The sequence below is a fragment of the Phaenicophaeus curvirostris genome, chromosome 17 (genome assembly GCF_032191515.1).
Source record: "Phaenicophaeus curvirostris isolate KB17595 chromosome 17, BPBGC_Pcur_1.0, whole genome shotgun sequence".
Lineage (NCBI taxonomy): Eukaryota > Metazoa > Chordata > Aves > Cuculiformes > Cuculidae > Phaenicophaeus > Phaenicophaeus curvirostris.
The window spans coordinates 15,001,986-15,022,289 of record NC_091408.1 but is presented as its reverse complement, the minus strand read 5'-3'; the positions used below and the strand labels follow the sequence as shown (position 1 = coordinate 15,022,289).

At 42.9% G+C, this 20,304-nt stretch overlaps 1 protein-coding gene across 4 annotated transcripts in view; it reads left to right on the top strand.

The window, feature by feature from the left end:
* The window catches only part of PITPNM2 (phosphatidylinositol transfer protein membrane associated 2), a 122,941-nt gene that overhangs the window by 83,772 nt on the left and 18,865 nt on the right, over positions 1–20,304 (top strand). For 3 of the 4 annotated variants that reach the window (XM_069871146.1, XM_069871147.1, XM_069871148.1), the window contains 10 exons: positions 2,707–2,802; positions 6,620–6,724; positions 7,659–7,729; positions 9,836–10,080; positions 10,556–10,745; positions 11,760–11,879; positions 12,270–12,481; positions 16,560–16,735; positions 17,130–17,300; positions 19,956–20,105. In XM_069871146.1, the coding sequence (XP_069727247.1) occupies positions 2,707–2,802; positions 6,620–6,724; positions 7,659–7,729; positions 9,836–10,080; positions 10,556–10,745; positions 11,760–11,879; positions 12,270–12,481; positions 16,560–16,735; positions 17,130–17,300; positions 19,956–20,105 (1,536 nt within the window). The remainder of the gene's footprint in view (positions 1–2,706; positions 2,803–6,619; positions 6,725–7,658; positions 7,730–9,835; positions 10,081–10,555; positions 10,746–11,759; positions 11,880–12,269; positions 12,482–16,559; positions 16,736–17,129; positions 17,301–19,955; positions 20,106–20,304) is intronic. The other variant, XM_069871149.1, reaches the window with a different exon arrangement.

Here is a 20,304-nt window from a genome sequence, read left to right as displayed (position 1 = left end):
CATGGCAAAATCTACCTGTCTCAAAAGCAGAGTAAGTATGTCAAAATAACAGAAGAGCAGGCTGCCGCTGGGTAGCAGTGTCAGGTCTCAGAAGAAGGCAGTGTAGAGAGAGTTAGTCCCTGTTACTCAAGGGCCACTGGTGGCTTTTAAAAGCCCTGGTCCTTCAGCAGTGCTCTCCTTCTGGATGTCTGCTTGGTTGTTGTGTCAAGAAACAAACTCTGCTGTGGGTTGCTGTTAACTGCCTCTTGTTTTCCAGGAGGCAGCTACAGCCAGCAGTGGTTACCACATGCCATTCATTTCAAAAGTGGGTGTCTGTCTCCATTGCTGCAGTGTAGCCCATGCAATGAAGATTCCCCATCAAAGGAAATTAAGGCAGGTACCCCTGAAAAAGTGGGTGGAGGCTGCTACCTTCCACTGGTCACGATGTATGGTGGCTGTTCAGAAACCAAACCTCACAGCCTGTGATTAGGTGTGACCATGGATCGCATTTATATTCCCTTTGAAATACCATTCAGCAAGCTTTCAGGATATTGCTGTTAAAACCTTTAAGGATGCCCTGCAAGGACTCAGCTTTGAGTCCTGAATGTTGTCATGCATCTCTCCCTGGCAGTCACTCTTTTTTTTCTGCATTAAACTCTTCCCTTCCTCAGACTGTTCTGTGTGAATGGGTGAGCCCTCAGCAAGTTACAGGCAGAAGGCTTGAACCTTCAGCAATTCTGTCTCCATTTAGCCAGGTGCAGCTGATAGCTGGGTAAAAGCTGTCACAGCAAGAGGGCAAAAAATTGTGTTTTTTCTGAAAACTCCAAGGCACGGCATTTCTTTCAGTGAGAGTGGAAGGGGACATCTGGGTGAGTGAAGTTTTCCATCTCTCATTTGCACGAAACATTGAATTGAACCTCCATTTTTATTTACCACTCCGTCACTGATTTCATCTCAGGGTGAACGAGAGATGAGCAGTAGTTTTACCTTGCGATGACTCACTGTAAGCCCCAGGGAAGAACATACCAGATGCTTCATAAATCATTGGATAAAGATAAAAATGCTGGCTACTTTGCTTGCACCAGGATTTTATACTGATACGCCTGTCTCTCATTATGTTCTTTGTTATGGACCCCCTCTTCCAGTGCTGACATGTTCATTGGAAGCTGTAGTTTTCAGCCCTCTTAGGATTTTGCTTGGAGGTTTTCACTGGTAGCAAAGCATGAATTTCTTTTAAACTGCAGAATGTCTCAGCTTTTACAAGAAAAGGTGATGAAAGAAATGAATTGTGATGTGCTGGGAAGTACATCATGCAGCTATTTTAATCCTTCTTCATGCTGGTAGTGTATTAACATATAGAAGCAAGGAGGGCTGTCTTGACTCAGTGCTACTTGCAGATGAAAAAGCAATGCTTTCTCTCTAGAAGATCTTGATCCTTCCTATACCATCTGAGCGAGACCTCTGGTGATAGCAAGACCCTTGTCACCATGCCATATGTTATTACATGCTCTATTTTTAGCAACTGTTATGCGAGTGTCTTGACGTCACTCCAGCGTGTATCAGCTTTGCTTGGCCAACCTCCTCGCTTGCTGCTCCTGAAGGGATGGGCGAGGGGATAGTTGGAGGATGCAGAGCCAGTGCTGAGCTGCAGTTAGATGACTCTGCACAGGGCCTTCATCCTCGTTCCGAGTGACAACTGGGTATCAAACTTAGAAGAATTTGACTTACAAATTTAACAGTGTTAAAACAATAGCGTGAAACAGCTCCTGCAGCTGTCACAGTAACCAGAGCCTTTCAGCATCTTTGAGTATGCTAAATGAGAATTTGTCAGTCTCCTTAGGTTTTTGCTGTGTTAGGTGGTTGCTGTAAGTGCTTTGTGTGCACTATGACACGCGAGAGCTGTCAGAAAGAGGGGAGAAAACGTTTCTCTCATTTTCTGGACAATGTAACCTTCAGCCAGCACCTGTTCTGTAACAGGTTCAGCCATGAAGAATTCAGTCTGGGTAATTGCTAAACTATGTCTGGGAAGAAAAATGGTGTAATATAAATATTTTTAATGCGGGGAACTCTGGAGGGGAAAATGAAAGTGAGCAGGTAGGTGTGAGAACAGGAGGTTTGCAGGAACCAAAAGGACCATTGGGTTTTCTCCTCACTCTGCCAGGACAGCCACGCTGACAGCTCCCTATGAAGTAGTTGGATAGCATGTTGTTTAAATCATTCAAGTTTAAAGTTTAAATAGATCTCTAATCCAATTTGTGTGGAAGCAATTTCCTTCCAGAAAGCAGATTATTTCTGTCCAGGCTTCTCTGCTTAGCTACCCACCCGAAAGTTAGCAAAGCAGAGGCATGGCTTGTGTGCTGATTAGAGGCACGAAGAAAGCTTCCAATCAGCCTGCTTCCTTCCTAATTGCAAACTTTAAAACCCAGCTGATTTTGCATGTCCTACTAACAATTATAAATAGCTGCCATTCGAAATAGCATAAGAGTGATACAAGCAGCTTGCTTTAATGTAGCATCTTGCTGGCAGGTTCTAACAACAGTAAACAAAACAGGATCTGTAAAGCAGTACATTGACATCACACCAGCATCACTGAGGTTTTGTGTTTTTAATATTGCAGCAGTGAATTTTCGTAAAGAACACACAACTCTTCCTCCAGCAAAGATCATGTTGGGAACTCTCTGTCTTGTTGCTGTAGCGTATCACATAAGGCTTTTTTATTTTTTCCAGCAAGTCCGTCACGCCATAGTATCTCCGAGTGGAGGATGCAGAGCATTGCCAGAGATTCAGATGACAGCTCGGATGATGAATTCTTTGATGCACATGGTATGTGGAGCCTAAATCACCATTGTTTGTTTCCTGAAAAGGTGGGGTAGGAGAACGGAAGGTATATGAGGGTGAGGGGTGAGCAGGGAAAGAAGCAAGACTTTTTCTTGCTTTGTTTGAAATCTGTTTCTTTCTAACCAAGATACCTGCAGCTTCAGTGCAGCAAATTCAAGCATCCCCAGCATCATCTGGCAGACTCTGGCATTTAACACAGCAACAATTCAGATTCAGTGTGATCTATCTGAAGGATTCTTGAAGAGTCTTAACCTTTAGAGCTGTATTTTATTTGGTTCTAATGAGCGTGGGTAGAATTCAGTGATAGTAACTGGACTGTGGGTGTGTCCTAATGATTCCGATTCAGTATTATGGATTATTTTTTTAAGGCATTTTTTAATCAGTAGGAATTGTGGATAATTATCCTGACTGGGCCTGAAGAGACCTAAGTTGGCCTTTATTAACTCCCTATTCTCCATTCCAAGAACTACAATAGGAAATGCAACAATGTACTTCAGGTGCCAAAATTAATCAGTGCTGATGCCAGAATTCTTGAAGTAATTTTGACTGTCCGTATTCAGAGAAAGTTGTGCTATTTTTTTTACCTCTATGCATGTATGTGTGAAGAAGCTTTGTTCCACTGCACTCTTTTTTTTATATATCATCCTTAAAGCGTTCTCTTGGCTTGTAATACTAATCTAAGTTAGATGCACGGCGTGTGCTGATGAAGTTGGTAACCTTTCTGTGAAATGCAGTTGTTAGGAGGTGATGCCTCCTTTTTTAAAGCAGGATTGCACTAACATTCAGCTAAAGTTTAGTTGCAAAAAAGGAGTAGTGATGCGTTCTAGAAGAGTTCTCACATCAGTTATTTAGGCATAGGTCTCAGATTCTGGGGTAGAAAGTGGCATGCTACTGCAGAAGGGCAACTTGCACAATAGCAGCCTAAATGGTCAGGCTGTGTGCAAGTCAGGGGATGGGTGTCTCTTGCCTGGAAAGAAAAGGGGCAACTTAATTTAAGTGTGCCTATTTGTTAACTTGCGTAGCAACTACAAAAAACTCTGTAAGGGATTTATTATAACAATATACATACAAGAAAAGAAGAGTGAGTCATCAAAACAACATCATTGCTATCCACCATCATTTTTGCCTTTTTAATTACTTAGTGATAAAATTGAGGTAGAGAAAGTTCTACCTGGGATCCAGGCCCTTGGGGAATCCCTGACATGATACTAAAAGGCCTGGGAAGGAGGATTAACACAATGAGCCTCATGCCACCGTTGATATCGGCACCTCTGTTGCACTACTTTAGGGATCTTGCTAACAGAAAAAGCAACTTGTCTTCTGCTAGCACACAGCACGCCTCCATCTGTGTACAGATTGTCCTCTGCGATCCGTGCAGTCAGGTTTGAAAAGTCTGCTTAGTCTGATGGGATTTTAGGTTATGAGTTGAAGCCTTGATGCATGTTCAACATAGCTCTGTCTCTGTGTGGGACCTCTTGTTGCCCCTTGGCCACCAGATGACACACTCTGTTCTGGGTTTGTGAGCCGGTATGAAGCGCTGCGTGCAGCTCATCCTGTGGGGAGGCTTGTGGGGTTGGTACCATGGGAACTGGCACAGATCAGGATGTGAGTCAACACCAAGCAGAGTTCCTCAGAAGTTCTTCCCATATATACACACATATTTCCTCACAGTGCAGTGGGCATAACCTGAGCCCAAGAAGATTTCTTGTCATGGGATTCCCACTCATCCTCATTCACTAGTGTATTCTGGTAAAGATAGTGACAAATGCAGTAATATCTAATATCTATCCTGTAATAAATGCTAATAACTAGAGTAATATTCTGTTCCATGATCACTTGAGCAGCAATAAAGGCTGTAATTAAGCCTTTCAAGGAAATAAGTTTAATATTTAGATTAACTTATTGGAGGAGCTTTGAGTGTGATTTTCATCTTAATTCTCTGCCAGCTTCTATGATGTATGCTTATGCTTTCCACTTGTTCTGGACAGGTAGGTCCACGCTCCCTTGTGCAGAGAAATGTTTTTTTGAGTTTTTTTTTCTCCATAGCTGGAAAAGGAAATGGCATGGTAATGCAGTTTCTAGGTCACAGTCTTTTTATGGTCAAAGTGTAAATGAAAACTCCTAAAATGTTTTTGATTGGCTCCGCACTTAGTCCACTTCATATATTTTTTTAAGCTATTGCATAGATATGCTGAAAAGATTAATATATTTCATAATCTTTTTGTTTGCCATTCTAGAATTCTTGCAATTAAATATCTTCTTAGTATCTGTACAGCAACAAGAAAGAGGGAATCCTAGTCTGGGACTCTGGAGATTACAGATTTTAGATCTTCAAGACATCTGTAATTACTGCTGTTATTATGTTTATAACTCTTTATTAAATCTACGTGCCCCAAATTTTCAGGAAAAAAATAATAAGCACAGAACAATAAATAAATTAGAAAGCACTTAACCTCTGTAGCAGGAACAGATACATCTCCAATGTCAAAAAAAAGGGAAAAGAGAAAGGAATAAAAAAAAGGAACCAGCTGCTCATACCAAAGGCATCTTCATAAGACTTGAATTGCCATTGTTTGGTTTCCTGCAAGTTCAAATGGGAGTGTCAAGGCTCTGTTTCTATCCCAGAAAACTGCCAGGATTAAGCAACAAGCGTGGAGTGCGGGGTGCCGTGCCCAGCGAGCGCTCGGTCTGTGCTCTCACCTGGTAAAGGAGCCATAAGGCTGCTGCTGGCTCAGAGCACTTCCAGTTTGACATGAATGTTTTTGTGAGCCCTTTCTCTGCTCCAAACTGGTCACCCTGTGTTACGTTTGGGCTGAGAGTGAGGTCAGCCTCTTGTGGGGTGAGTCCCGATGTGTCGGATAACCTGACCCAGGCTGGCAGGTGTGAAGCGGGATGTGTGGGGTGTCCGGCAAGAGCATGGGGATGAGTTCTTCTAGTGCTACAGCTGTGAATGGCCTGTTTAGGGATGCTTCAGGAAAGCTCCGCTGCAGATTTCCCTGTAGATGTACCAGCAAAGTCCTGTAGGCAGGCAATGCTGGATTCCTGCCTGGGTCAGGCTTTCACCGTGGTCGGTTAGGGCTCTTCAGCCTAACACCACGTGGTGTGGGCACAAAGCACGAGTCCACCTTCCAGTGTCACTCACCTGGCTGGCCTCCTTTCTCTCTTAATCTAGCATAGCTCCTCTGATGTCTGCTGTAGAGCACGGCTGTTAATAATAACTTGGGACCCTTATTCTTTATCAGCTGTGGTTGAATTGAGACAGGGATTCGGAATATCCTGAAGTAGAAGGGAAATGGCAGACACATGGACTCAGTGTAATCAAACAAGTCTCATCTCTCAAGGAAATCAGGCTAACGTTAGCTGTGAAGTTCATGTTTGCTGTATTACTCGTGCTTTTTTAGGTATTCAGTCCCATTAACAACAGTGATCCTTGTCACTGCTTCTCCAAAAGACATCCCACAGCTTTCAAACAGGTCTTGGAGGGTCCCAGCAGCAAATGTTGTTTTGTCCTCTCCTTTATACCAGAGCGTTCTGGCTGCTTTGGCATCATTGGGAAGTACAGCAAGAAATGGTAGCATTAAAAATCCATGTTACTTTTTCCATACTTGAGGGGTTTTGTTTCTATATAACAAAAGCTGGTAATGTATCATGTTTTATTATTACTTAAGCCATCCAAATGTTTATAAGAGTACATAGAATTATGAGGCTTTACTTTTACTTAAAATTCTATTCTTTGTTCTTGTCTATAATCATATTTGTGTGTGTGTGTGTGTGTGACTCTCAAAATCTCTGTTTTTTACAGAGGACTTGTCTGACAATGAAGAAATGTTCCCGAAAGAAATAACCAAATGGAGTTCCAATGATCTGATGGATAAAATTGAAACCCCCGAATGCGATGATGTCCAGGGTAATTTTTTTTAAGTAAAACCTACATGTGATATTTTACAGTATTTCCAGGTAATTGTTACAGCCATGTTCTGAAAAAGGGAAAACTTGTTATCCTCGTATCACAAATGGAGAAGCTGAGGCAGAGCATAAAAATTACTGTCTGGTGCTGCTGAAAAAGAATTGCCCAGTGGGAGCTGGGATAGCTCTTGATTCTCGTTTATTTTCTGAGTTGGTTAGACTCCTTTGTACGACAGCCGGGATACTCTCGTATAATGAGGAAATATTCCAGCTCTGTCTTGAAGGACTTGAATTTCTCCTGACTCTTCTTTCCTCTTGCTCTATCCTTTGTTCTTGCCTGTATCTGCCTCACTTTTATTTTGTGTTCATCATTATGAAATTTTGAAAGGAAATGAGCTCGTTCGATTCATGTAGTGACACAGTGGAAAATGACACTTTCTGGTACCCAGTTGCTCTATGTGGGCACAGACGTATGAACGCATCAGATCTCTGCTTCCCTAGCATAGCTCAAGCAATTCCTTTTATTTTCCCACAAGCCATTCATTTCTGACAATTGTGCAGGGATTTCATAGAATCATAGAATAACCAGGTTGGAAGAGACCCACTGGATCATCGAGTCCAACCATTCCTATCAAACACTAACCCATGTCCCTCAGCACCTCGTCCACCCGATTTCCCACTGTTGTCAACCTTAGTAAAGCAAGGATGCTGGGTCACTGTCATGAGAGAAGAGCTCACTAATGTCCCCAGCACTTGTTGAGGTTATGAGAAATTGCTGGAATATAAGTGACCCACCATTGCCCAGGCTTCTCATGTGGAAAGAGGTTGGGAAGGAGAGGGTGATTTAATGAAATAATTGAGGAGATGTGAAGCAAAAGAGACTGAGAGATATTGGCACAGTGCAGTGATGACATTTTAAACCTCCGTGCTTCCAGGTGACTTGTATCGTGAGACGCCTGCAGAGTACCATGTTGGCTCCAGCGTGGAGAGGCTGAGCATCATTGAAGTAAGTGCTTTGTTTTTTTGTGAAGTGGTTCTTTGTCGCTGGAACATGTCTGTGTGGGGTAAACAGCTCCCTTTGCTAGCAGTGTATTGTCTTTGTGTGTCGTTGGAAGCCACACCTGCATGCTGTGTTCTTCAGGGCTAGGTTTAAGGGATTATTTCACTCGTCTTTTGAACATCATATGGGAAGTGTTCTGTAGGTTTACAGGCAGTGTCAGGTGTCCAGCTGGGAAAAAAAAAGCCACTAATCCTGTAGGGATAACTGCTGCCTGAGTCTCTGCTGGGTAGAGCTATCCTGCTAATGCCAAGTGAGCTAGCATGGACAAAGGTGCCCGAGAAATGTGTTACTGCAGCACCAAAGTGCAGGCTGTGAAAATCCATGTGACATAGCCCTGCTGTAGCCTGCTATTTGGAGTTGCTCGAGGTCTGGTTTGGAAGCCATTTATAGCATAGCCACTAGCAGCACTCTGGATAGAATATTACATAAATAATAACACCTCTCTGGCTTTCTGGACTTTGCAGTTCAGTGTCCTCGTGAGACAGTGCATCTTGAAGTGATACAACTCCCACAGTGTCTAAGTTATATCATGGTCTATCAAAGACCATGAGTGTGGTTTTGGTATTGCTCAGTGTGCTGGGCTGCAAATTCGTGGTGATTTGACTTTCTTAGGATAGACTGAGAGCTCAGGGGCCATGAGGAAAGTGGGTGGCTGAGAACAGGAACAGCTCTAGTTACCTCAAGATAAGATTTCTCTTAGAGCTCGCAATGTTGTGAAGAACTTGTCTTCTTCAGAGGCCTGTGCAAACTCAACTCCCTCACATTTCTGCCTTCATTTTAGAAAGAGAACAGGCTTCAAAGTGAGATTAAAAAGACAGCTATTTGTAGTTGTTCACAAGCAGTCTACTGAAATAGTATGAAATTCCCAGCCACTGTGCCAGTGATTTTCAGGTTAAGAGCCTACCTAAAGGTAGTTTCAGGAATCTGCTTCTTAAAGAGACTCCAGATCGTACAAGGAAGTTCCAAATAGCCACCTCTACCCATAAACTAGTCAACCATTGCTTGCATATTCCCCACTTCCATCAAGAGCAGAGGTTAATGAGCTGAAAGGGAAAGGCTCCTCCAATGGCTGCTGGTAAACCTCCATATGACCTGAGCTTGGTGACTTGATGTTCTCTAAATGAGCACTTCAAACATTTGAAAGCAAAAGCAGTGCTGAGATGCTGAGGGCACTCCTCCAGAGCCTTTGGCCAGGCGAAAGGTCACCTTGCAGGTGGTGTAAACTGGAATCAGAGAAGGTTTAAAAAGCAGTTTTAAAAATACAGTGTAATGGTACTAAGTAATTAAAGGCCATTCTTATGGAGGAGATCTGGAAAATCTTTATTACTGACTTGGATGTGAATCTTAATACTTCTGCTGGGCTGTATATTAAGACAGACTTTAACATTATCTGGTAAAGAAGTAAGCTAGTTGTTAGGTTGCTAATATGTGCCGTGGCAGTTTACCTCCCACCAGCAGGTTTGTCAGGGGCTCTGTCACTGCTCAAAGGACAAAAGGTGACTAAAGTGAGAAGAATTTGCCAAATGGAAAGTGCCACTGCCCTCTACCCCTTTAACAACTCCTCCCAATTGCTGTTCCTCTGCCTCAACAGGGAGTTGCCCAGTTGGCCTCAAATGGTGTCTCTGCTAGCACAAGGGATGAGGCACAGGAGGAAAGATCAGTACCTGCTGTCATGAATCTTAGAGGTGTTCGGATGGGAGATTTGAGTCTGTATGGGACCTGTAAACACTGAAAGCCCTGTTAGTGAATAGGTATTAAAAATACTTACTGCACCATTGTGGTATAATATGTGACCAGTATAAATGGATGCTCTTTACCTGCTTTGGGGCATCAGGATTGGGCTTACAGCTGTTCTGGCAGGGCAGTTAATGACAGCCGCCTCTGGACTTCAGATGTTCGGTTCCTTCCTTCCCCCAAACTACAGGCTATCTGTTGAATTGTTTCAACATAATGAGTGTAAAGGTGATAAAATTTGCATAAAATGCACTCAACCAAATGTAACCTCTTTGTAAAACAAGCCTTTCTACTGTACTCTGTTTCATTCCCACCCAGGATCAATCAGTGCAGTCATTGATGCAGCCAAGTAAAATCCATGTCCTTCTCTTGGTACTCCATGGAGGGAACATCCTGGACTCAGGAAGCGGTGACCAGAGCTCAAAGCAAGGGGATGTCAATACCATCACAACAGTGTTTGACGCGGTGATGAGGATACATTACCCAGCTGCTCTTGGACACATTGCCATCAGGCTAGTCCCTTGCCCAGCCATCTGCTCCGAAGCGTTTTCACTGGTGTCCAGGTAAGTTGATGCTACTTTGTCAGGGAGAGAAACACATAACATTCCACTCTTTGTTTTTTGCATCCCTGAAGTGTTCTCTGTGTAGTATTGGAAGCTCTGACTGTGCTTTGAGAATGCACTTATTAATATACTAGCGAGGCTTTCAGTCTCGATTTCATACTTGGCTGCAGTGAATACAGTAATGATGCAGCAAGAGTTCAGAGATTGATTTATTCTAATTAATCCAATAAATACTAAGGCTTTAATTCCTTGTCTGAGGGTTGTTCTATCAATGTGAGTATGTTGCCCTTGAAGATTTACGTTTGACGGGAGAGAAAGATTTATTAAGGTCTCACCCATTCACTGTAAAATAAATGACCTTTCTATCTTGAGGCTTTTTTTAATGAACCACAATACTGACTGTACTGTTTGCAAATGGTTTTCCCCACTCTTCATGTTAAGACTGAATATTTCCAATATCTCTTGCCCTATCCAGCCTTAGCCCATACAGTTATGATGAAGGCTGCCTGTCCAACAGCCAGGATCACATTCCACTTGCTGCACTCCCTCTGCTAGCAACATCATCCCCACAGTATCAAGAAGCGGTGGCCACAGTCATTGTCAGAGCCAACCAGGCCTACAGTGAGTTCATCAGATCCCAGGAGGGCTCATCATTCAACGGCCAGGTGAGCCAGCGGCTGTTTATAGCCACCATGAAAGGAACAGCAAGTGAAGCAATTTCCTTCTGAAGCTCTCTTTTCCATTAATCTCTCAGGAGGGATGGAAACATGACAGCGTTGATCTGCAGTAAGAAAGTGTTGTGCTTCCATTTCTTTCTTTCTGAGAGATATTGCTTATGCTTTGACTTGAGCCTTTGGGATTCAAGGCAAAGTCTGAGCTTATGTTTGGAAATGAAGCTACAAAGCTGTGAAGTTAATAAATTTCCAGTTTATACACCTTTCCAAGTCAGGAATGCTGCCTTTGTTACTAAACGTGATCTCTACTGCCATTACAAACCAAGGCTATTTAAGCATTCGCATCTTTAAAGGACCTTCAGCATCTCATGTTGCAGTTGTTGCAGAAGTGTGTTTCATTTTTGGGATGGCACAACTGCTGCATCCTGTAAAGGACCATGACTGAGTCTCACACCTCTGCGAGCAAAGTGTCTCTCTAGCCTCGTGAGGTTTGAGCTGCTGGACTAGCAATCATGTTGCACTGCTATACTGTGATTTATCCACCATGAGCCAGCTCTGTGCCCAGGGACCCAGACAGCCCTCTCCTGCCTGGGGGCCTCAGCGCTTTATTGTGTCTATCTGCTCAATACCCTTGGAGGCTGGACAGCCTTATCTCCTCAGGGTATGTGCAGGGAAGCTTACTTGAAGTCACATTGACAGCTGGCAAAGAGAGAGCCAAGTTTGGTTTTCTGAGGGCTTTGCTAGCACTGTAGTTGGTGTTGCTTTCACTATGCTCCAGCCATCTGGTGGGGACAGCCGGAACACGCTAGCTATGTTTGCTAATGAGAGTCTGCAGGGTATCAGTGGATGTTCATTGTCAGAATAGCTTTACTGATGAAAGCACTGGGCATCCTGTTACTGCGGCTTTTGTAGGTATAAGCTGGGACTCCATTTAACTGTCATCTCTGAACTGAAGTCATGGGACTTTCCTTTTCCCTCCTCCCATGCTTCTGTTATTTTTTTCAGGTGTGCTTGGTAGGGGACTGTGTTGGAGGAATCTTGGGATTTGATGCCTTATGCTGCAGCAGTCAGACTGTGTCTGAGAGCCAGAACAGCAGTCGGCGAGGAAGTGTTGTGAGTGTCCAGGTAATGCTGGCTCCCAGTGCCTACTGGGACTAGGTCTGCTGGCCACAGCACCTCTATGGCTCCCGTTTTTAGTAAGGATCTTTTCATGAAACATTGAAACATCTTCATTCATGAAACATACTCCATATCAATGGAAAACATCTTAAGGTGCACGTGTGTCTATATTTGGGTGCATTTGCTCTGAACAGGGATGCTTCAGCCCCTGGTGTGAAGCACAATTCATACCTGCTTTACCCACACCCTGGAAGTGGTTTGGTCTGAGTTACTGTATTGCCTTCCAACTGTTTCTTGGGCTAGATGAGGAAAGGGGGATGGAAGGAGAAGGGTATAATATGGATGCATTCCCAACAGAGCTGTCAGAGTGGTAAATCCTTATATTTCAAATCCCAGGATACTGACCTCCTGTCTCCTGGAATAACGGTGAACAACAGCTACTGTTCCAGTGGCTCCAATCTGGAAGGCAGCAGACACCTCAGCAGGAGCAACATTGATATTCCCCGTAGCAGTGGAGAAGATCCAAAGAAGCAGCTGCCACGAAAAAGGAGTGATTCATCAACGTATGAACTGGACACGATAAAGCAGCATCAAGCCTTTCTTTCAAGGTAAGATTTGGAAGAAACCAGCAATATTCTGGAGCTGAGATTGGTGCATCTATGAAACCCAAATGTTGCTTTGGCCCTGCATCATGTTATCCTGTGATAAGCAAGGTGGAGGAAAGTGTTTTAATTTAGATTAGGGGTGTATGGATTTCAGTGTGTTGTGTATGTACAAAAAATTAACAGCAGTCTTGCTGAATGGTAGTAAGAGAATCCAGCTGCTCTCCTGCATCTGTGTTGCAGTGGCAAGAAGCCCTTCATACTGTTGCTTGACAACCAAGGCAGTCGGGTAACTGCTGTTTTGCTATGTTGCAAGTGTGGGATAGAGGTCATAAACCAAATGTAGAAATCGCACGAGGGAACATGGTGAAGCAGAACTGGGAATCCAGCATTGTATTAATTTCAAAGCATCTGTGAAAGCTGATTTTTGAGTTGTCTGGCCTGTTCTTGGGAAAAGTGGAGGTGAGCAGAGTATCCTTTAATCTTGACCTAGTTCAAGTGTGAGACTGAATTGCAGTGCCCTTTCCCATCGCAGGAGCAGGTTTCTCTGTCATGATGGCAGGATGCTCTGGATGAGACATCTTGAACCTTAGCTGGTTCATGGAGTAACATTCAGCTGCAGGAGAGGATTCTTCTGTCTGTGTGACTATTTGGCAAAGCAAGCCAAGTCCCCTGTATGGAGCAGGGACAGGGATTGGATCTTGCCTCCCTGCCAGGGCTGCTCTTTTGCACCAAGGTCGTGTTTCAGATTTGTTACTCACTATTGAAACCCATAGTATCACATTCCTAAGCTTCTTCAAATGGAGTTCCAGAAACATATTCCTTAACATAACCAATGAGATGTTCATAGCAGTCTTTCCTTTGCTGCTGATCTTTCTTGGATGACTTCTGTAAGCCTGGAGGCTTTTTCTGACTGAATCATCTTCCTCAGCCTGTGGAACTGGATAACCCAGACATTTTTCTCCTGCAGGGCCAGAGGAACTGCAACATCCTCTTAACCCCTCTTCCCCAGGTGCTAGGAAGCAATGCTCACCCCCTGAGCAAACACCATTATCTGCATTACCTTTACTGCTTTTAAGGTTATATATATTTTTAAATTTACCTTTAAACCTTGGGTCAAAAATGAGTCTCTTCCCATGGCTCAGGGAAAGGAACAGTGTGAAGCTGCTGTACAAACTCTCTCCATGTCTCTCCTCTCTGCTCCCTGGTGCAGGGAAGACTCTAGTGCAGTGGTTCACCTCCTCCACTCCTGCGTGATGGACCTTGTGCTAACAGCCATCATCACTGAGCCACACAGTCATCAGCAGGATGCCCTTTGACCTCTCTGTCACTAAGCAATGATTTTTCCATACAAAACCCAAGCCCTGATGTGAGGTGACTTCCTGCAGGAGATTGGCAGAACAGAGCCAAGTTTCCCTCAGCATTTGGGCAGCCTGGCATGTGGGGGCCTTTCTGTCCGTGCTGACTGCTGATTTCAACTTGTGCCAAAGACACTAATTTTTATTCATGTATTAGACCTCCCCATTTCCCTGGGATAATGCCCAGCAAGCCAGAGCAGCATCTGGAGATTACAATCACACATTTTATTTTTAAATTCAGTCCTTCTGCAAAACTACATTATTTCTGGCTGCGCTGTACTTGTATTATTGTAAATGAATTGATTTGCTTCTGAAATACATAAGCTTTTGTTTAATTAATGCACACAGTGCATCTGCTGCTTTTTAAAGGGAGAACAGGGCGCTGCAGGTTGTTTGGAGCACGATGAATTCAGAGTTCCCCTTGGCTCTCCTTTCTTTTGATTACTGGGAACTTGATAGTCCTTTTAGGAAAAGAGAGAAGCTGCCCAAGCAGAATGAGTGCTCTTGTTCTCTTCTGTTCCCCACAAAGAGGTTCTGTGGGAAGGTGGGTGGAGTACACAAAAAAACCCGCTGCACCTGTCCTGCCGTAACACATCTGATGTCAGGATAGTCTTTCCTTTTGTTTGAATCACATTGCTATCACCCCGTCTTCGGCAAAACTGAGCGCGTTCTAAATAACTTTGTATTCCTTACACATAGCAAACCTAATGTGTTGCGGTCTTGTCAGCTAAAATAATTGTAGCTTCACTGAAGGTGGCTTGTTTTTAAATGTTATTCAACGTTGCACCTCTTGAAGTGTGATCTCAGGGAAGCTTGTTCACATCACACAAATGGGAACACACTCATTTTAACTGTCACTGCTGTAACCTCCTGTTCCTCTCCCTTTTGACATCACTGTCTTGACTTTCTGTTGTATGTCTGGCATAAGTAAGCTTGCTATTTCCCTGTGGTTGGTAACCAGAAGAACAGTGCAGTCACGTACGTTTAGAGAATACAGAGCAGCATGAGAAGAAGGTTTTTTATTATCCATTGGGAGTGGTGTTCAGCAGAGGTGCTGTCTCTGGAATAATGTTATTTGCCAAAGCAGGAAAAATAAGTCAGAATGAAACCTATTTTTCTTCCCAAATTTGTGAGTATTTGTAGCTATTCATTTTTGAATGGCTATCCCAGAGGAGTATGTGCGAGCAACTGCTCCAGTGCTGAAGAGATGGTGGGAAATGAGCACCCTGTTTCCAGATGGGCAACCAACATGCTGTGTTCAGAAGTGGCTTTGCAAATGTAATTCTGTATTGAGACATGGCAAGTGCTGGTGACCACCTGGGATTTTGACTTGGGGCCACAGAGCTGGCAGGAGACTGTTGTATTTGCATCATTCCCGACTCCAGGCCAGTAAACCTTTTATCCAACCTGGCTGTTATGATATCTATTTATCCTACATATTTTATAGAACTTGTTTGGATATTTCTTAAACTGTTTGCAAACACGCTGTTAAGTCACTGCTGGTACTCTGTCTTCAACTCTCTGCTTCTAATATGAATGACGATAACTCAGCAAGGATGCTGTCTGAGGATGTATAACCCGGACAGCTGAAGAAATTACAACTTATTGCTTTTGGGAGGTAACAAAAGAATCTCAGAAACCCTTTTGTGAGCCAGTTTATTAGTGTTACCCATCTGTCATTTTGCTGTCTAATCCCAGATCTAGACCACAAAGAAGCACTGCTTCCTAATTGAGGGTGGATTCCCAGGATTTTTATCTAAGAGGTCTGGTGTCTTCTTCCTCAGTGTCTAAGGAATACCTAAATTTAAATCTCAGTGTTAAGCCTGCACTGCACGCTGGTTTGATTTTACAAGGAGATCTGACACTTAAAGAGGAGGGGAAAGCTGGACATGCTTTCTGTTGTTATTCTTTTTAATTACAGTTACCTGGAGTTGTTGGACTGGGGTTGAGAAGTAGTTTAGTAATAACTTGACAGAGGTGGCTTCATGGGCAGATGGGGAAGGAGTCCTGAGTGCATGATAAATAAAGTTTACTATATGGCCGCTGAGTTTATTACTCCAATTCCCATTTCCAGTGTATGCCTTACGCGTTCATGGAAGCTGTGGTGCAAATTCAGTGCACAAGAATATTAGAAACCCTCTTGCAGATTTTGATCTTTCTTTTTCTCTCTCCTGTTTTCTTTTTCTTTTTCCTTTTCAATCCCATAACATTTGTCTACTACTTCCACGAGGAAGAAATGGGTAAGCACAGCTTTCCATAACATTTGAGAATAAGATGATGGAAGAAACTCAAATGTTGACAACTGGAAAGCATAGCAGTGATGTGTGTAATGTGGTAAAACACTGTAGACCTGCTTTTTTTTCCTGCTACGATAGTAATTTTGGCTTGGTGGTTATTTTATCTTGCAAATGACCATCCTGCTAGCATCAGCCAAGATTTTGACTCCCCAAAGAAAAACCATTTTGAGGAGATAGAAGGGTGTATGTGAACCCACTGGAAGCTTAGTGCAGTCTAAATTATGCCCATGTGATGGGGTAAGTGTTTGGAGGGATATTTTCCTGGCTAGTAAAACTGAAGTTTTAAATCGCTACAGTACTGAGACATGGTGTGTTGCTTGGTTCCTTCACTAAAGAGACAGAAATTCACTGTTAATCACTTATCTGGCCTTCAGTTATGAAGAAACAGTATGAATAAAATTTTGACTGTATTTTCTATTCTTGTCCCAGTTTACATTCTAGTGTTCTGAGAAATGACCCAGGATCCAGGCGATCTAGTAGCTCTACTATGTTGGATGGAGGAAATATTGGGAAGTTTGAATTTGAGATCACTGACTTCTTCCTCTTTGGTTCTCCCTTGGGTCTGGTTCTTGCACTGCGAAAAACTGTCATTCCAGCTCTTGACAGTAAGTCCTGATGTAAACTGCTGAGCTCACTTAGTGGATGGTGTAAGCACCTCCTGCTACAAACCCCTCAATCTGCTAAGACAAACTGCTAAACCCCAAACATTTATCTGTAATATTTATTGCATTGTAAGGAAGCAGATCACTGTGTGCTGTAGCCAATACTGATCATACAGTTTATTTACAATATAATTCCAAGCATTAAAAACAGTGGGCAATTTTCACGTCTCTAAGTATTGTGGAAAAATTGTTTCAATTGACTAAACAGGAGAATAAGGGAGATGATAAGTATTTGGTGCTTTTTTTTTAACCCAATAGTTGTCCTTTTTACAGACAAATATTTACAATAGCAAATAGCCTTTTGAAACTTACAGGTTTTTTTTCTCCACCTTTTTAGTCTTTCAGCTCAGACCAGCTTGTCAGCAGGTCTATAACCTGTTCCACCCTGCGGATCCATCAGCTTCACGCCTCGAGCCTCTTCTTGAGAGGAAGTTCTACCTTTTGCCTCCTTTTAATATTCCCCGTTATCAGAGGTTCCCGCTGGGTGATGGCAATTCTGCTGTTCTGGGTGAGTCACTTTGGATCCATATTAGCTGTCTAAAGGGTTATATCCACACTGTACATGAAATTGTTAAAGCAATTTGGAATGGCAAGGGAGAGAATTTGCCTTATAATGTTAGCCTTATTCCTGATTTACCAGTAATTTTTCTCCAACAAAATCAGTGCCTTGTGACACATAGGCCCTTCATTTGTTACACAAAGGCCGTCAGCTGCTGAGAGTCATGATGTGATGACCTCTCTGTAAAGGTCCCTGTTTTACACACGAGCTGATGGTTGTAGTTGGGACAGAACGAGACGATTAACTTGGCTGAGTTTAGGACTTCCACCTTCGGAGGGCTAGTGAAGACTGGAAGGAGCAGAGCCAACAGTGAGATGATGAGATGATTATCTTGATTGCAACCTGTGCATTTTCATGGGACAGGCTACTGCAGATCAGTGGGCTGGTGACAGTGCCTTGCCCTTGCACCTTGCCAATGACACACTTTATCTTCCTAGGATGCCTAGGATTCCTCTGCCATCAGTACCCTCTTCACTTGCTCTACCCCAACTGTAGCAATAAGAATGTCTAAATTGGCTATGTGCATGCCCTTTTGTCTTACTGGGTTGCATTTGAAATGGCAGTGTCCTCACTGTGCCCTGCCTCAGCTCCCACTACATCAGTGCTCTTGCAGTTGATCTAATAAAATTAGATTCATCTTCAGCTTACTTCTGTGCCTGGACACTCATGGTCTGTTGCCATTTCAGTGCAGGCTCTCACTACAGGGAGCTCTTGGGGAAGATCACCGCTGTGCAGAACTAAATTTGACCGATCCCCTTCATCTAAAGCTTTGGTTCCCTGCAGGGTCAGAGCTATGTGGCAGGAAGGACAACTGCACTATATTTTTTCGCTTGTTAGAGGTTGTTGGTCGATGGCTACTTAAAGTCAACATTGCAAATAAAAGTCACTACTACAAAACTAGACTTGCAGTGCGCAGGAAATCATGCTGGCAAACTGGGGTAGAGTATCAAAGCCACCAGCTGGAAAGAATGGGATTTGGTTGCTGTTTCTTCCCCAAAGCTCTGGTAACTTTCCATTTTTTCAATATTTGAATGCAGGACTAAATGAAGAGGAATATGTATCTAGACTTACATAATTCTGGCGAGGCTCTGCATCATTTTGGAATTGAAAAGCCAAAGCTGTGGTCTCCCATATATCTGTATTTTTAAAGAGCATATTGTAATTGCTGAGTCTGGAGGTCTGATTTGTTAAATGGGCATAAACTAAAACTCGTTTTTAATAAAGTGAATAAAGTGCTTTCTGCAGGCCCCACTCACATGTCAAATTAAGCAAAGATCTTGCTGCAACACTTTGTAAAAATGGATCCACCCACAACTACATTTGTACCCAGTCCAGCTACAACAGCTTGGGAAATGTATAGCAACTTGAAAAGCATTTTGCTTTTTGGGTGTATTCTAGGTATCAGCTGCAAGTGGCTTCTTAGAAAAGAAATCCTAAACATCTTACCTTCTTCCCCTTAAAAACATTTCAAATCCCATGTTCTCACTGAAGCCAAAGGTAAAAGTCCTGTTGACTGTGAGCAACCTGTGTTCTGGTTATCGTTCTGTGCAACAGCAGGGATCTTAAAACTTTGCTGTGCCTCCCTAGGCCTCTTTGTTGAGTTGACTGTCTTTAGAGAGACACTTGCTACATAGTAGAGAAGAGTTTAACAGCGGTTAGCTCAGTTATAAGAAGGGTAGAATGATTGCAAAACCCTCTCCAGGTTTGAGCCTTGTTATTTTAAGAGATGCTGCTCTGCTGTGATGAATAAAACTGACAAAAAGAGCAGCTTTAAATTATTTTCTCATGTAAAACAAAGACCTTTTTCATTTGCTTATCATAAAGTAACAGGCTATTCCTTTCCATTAGAGTAAAAATTTCAGTGTTGTGATTTACACATTACCCAGTAGGACTGTTCTACCTGTGATCTGCAAAGCCACTAGTGAAGTTAGTGTTCAGTGCAGTGTGCTCCAGAAAAGTTAACTGCTGCTATAATTAATCTGCATGAATTGGTGATGACATAAAGTTCAGATGCTCAGGTAAAATTAGTTATGTACAAACCCTTGTGTAACACTGCTTGTGCATGTTTCTTCACTTGGACAGCTGGGTTTTCTTGTAGTCCACCATTCTGAAAGCCTCCTAGACGTTTTTTTTTTTAAATTTCCCCATCTGTACTAAATGTTGGGTCCCTGTTCCATTACAACCAACTGGCAGAGTTAAAACAATTCACATCCTTGCTTACTCCTGTGCTTTGCACTGTGTAGGCTGCGAGTCTGATTCAAGGAAATCTCCCTTTAGAGCACACTTTTTTTCATGTAGTACAAGGATTTATCTGGAAAAATTTGGTTTGGATTTGGTTTATTGAAGGAGCTGGTTAAGAGGACTCCCTTTTCTTGTGTTGTCGAAATGCCATCGTTGTGCTCTCCTCTGCTACCAGTTAATCTCTCTTATGTGAGTAATTGGAAAGTCAAATGTGTTTTGTTTCTTTTACACTATTTGAAGATTGTCCTTTCATTGAAGACTCATGGTTGAAGTGCTCGGTTGTAACTGTTTGTATGTTAACACTTTGTGGCTGCATGTCTGTTCTTTGTCCTTCTTTTTTTTTTTTTTTTTTCTCCATCATAGTTGAGACAATCCAGAACAATCCCATCCTCCTCATGGAAAGTAGCCCTCTGGGTGCTCTCCAGCACCAGGACAGCTTCATGGAAACAAGTATCCCTGTTCCCGTACTGAATTGGCAAGATGTTTCCAATAAAAGTGCTGGTTTTGCTGAGTGTGTGTAATCTGCACTTTTCTATTGCCTATGGTGTTGGGTACTTGGGGTGCTCTGTGGAGATCATGCTGTTGCCTCCTGGAGTTGAAATCTTCACGCTGTATCTCAGGCTGTGCCACATGAAATAACCACTTGGGATCATGCTTGGATTGGGACTGTAAACTCTGTTCCATTCTGGTGTTGATGCTGGAAGGGGAGACT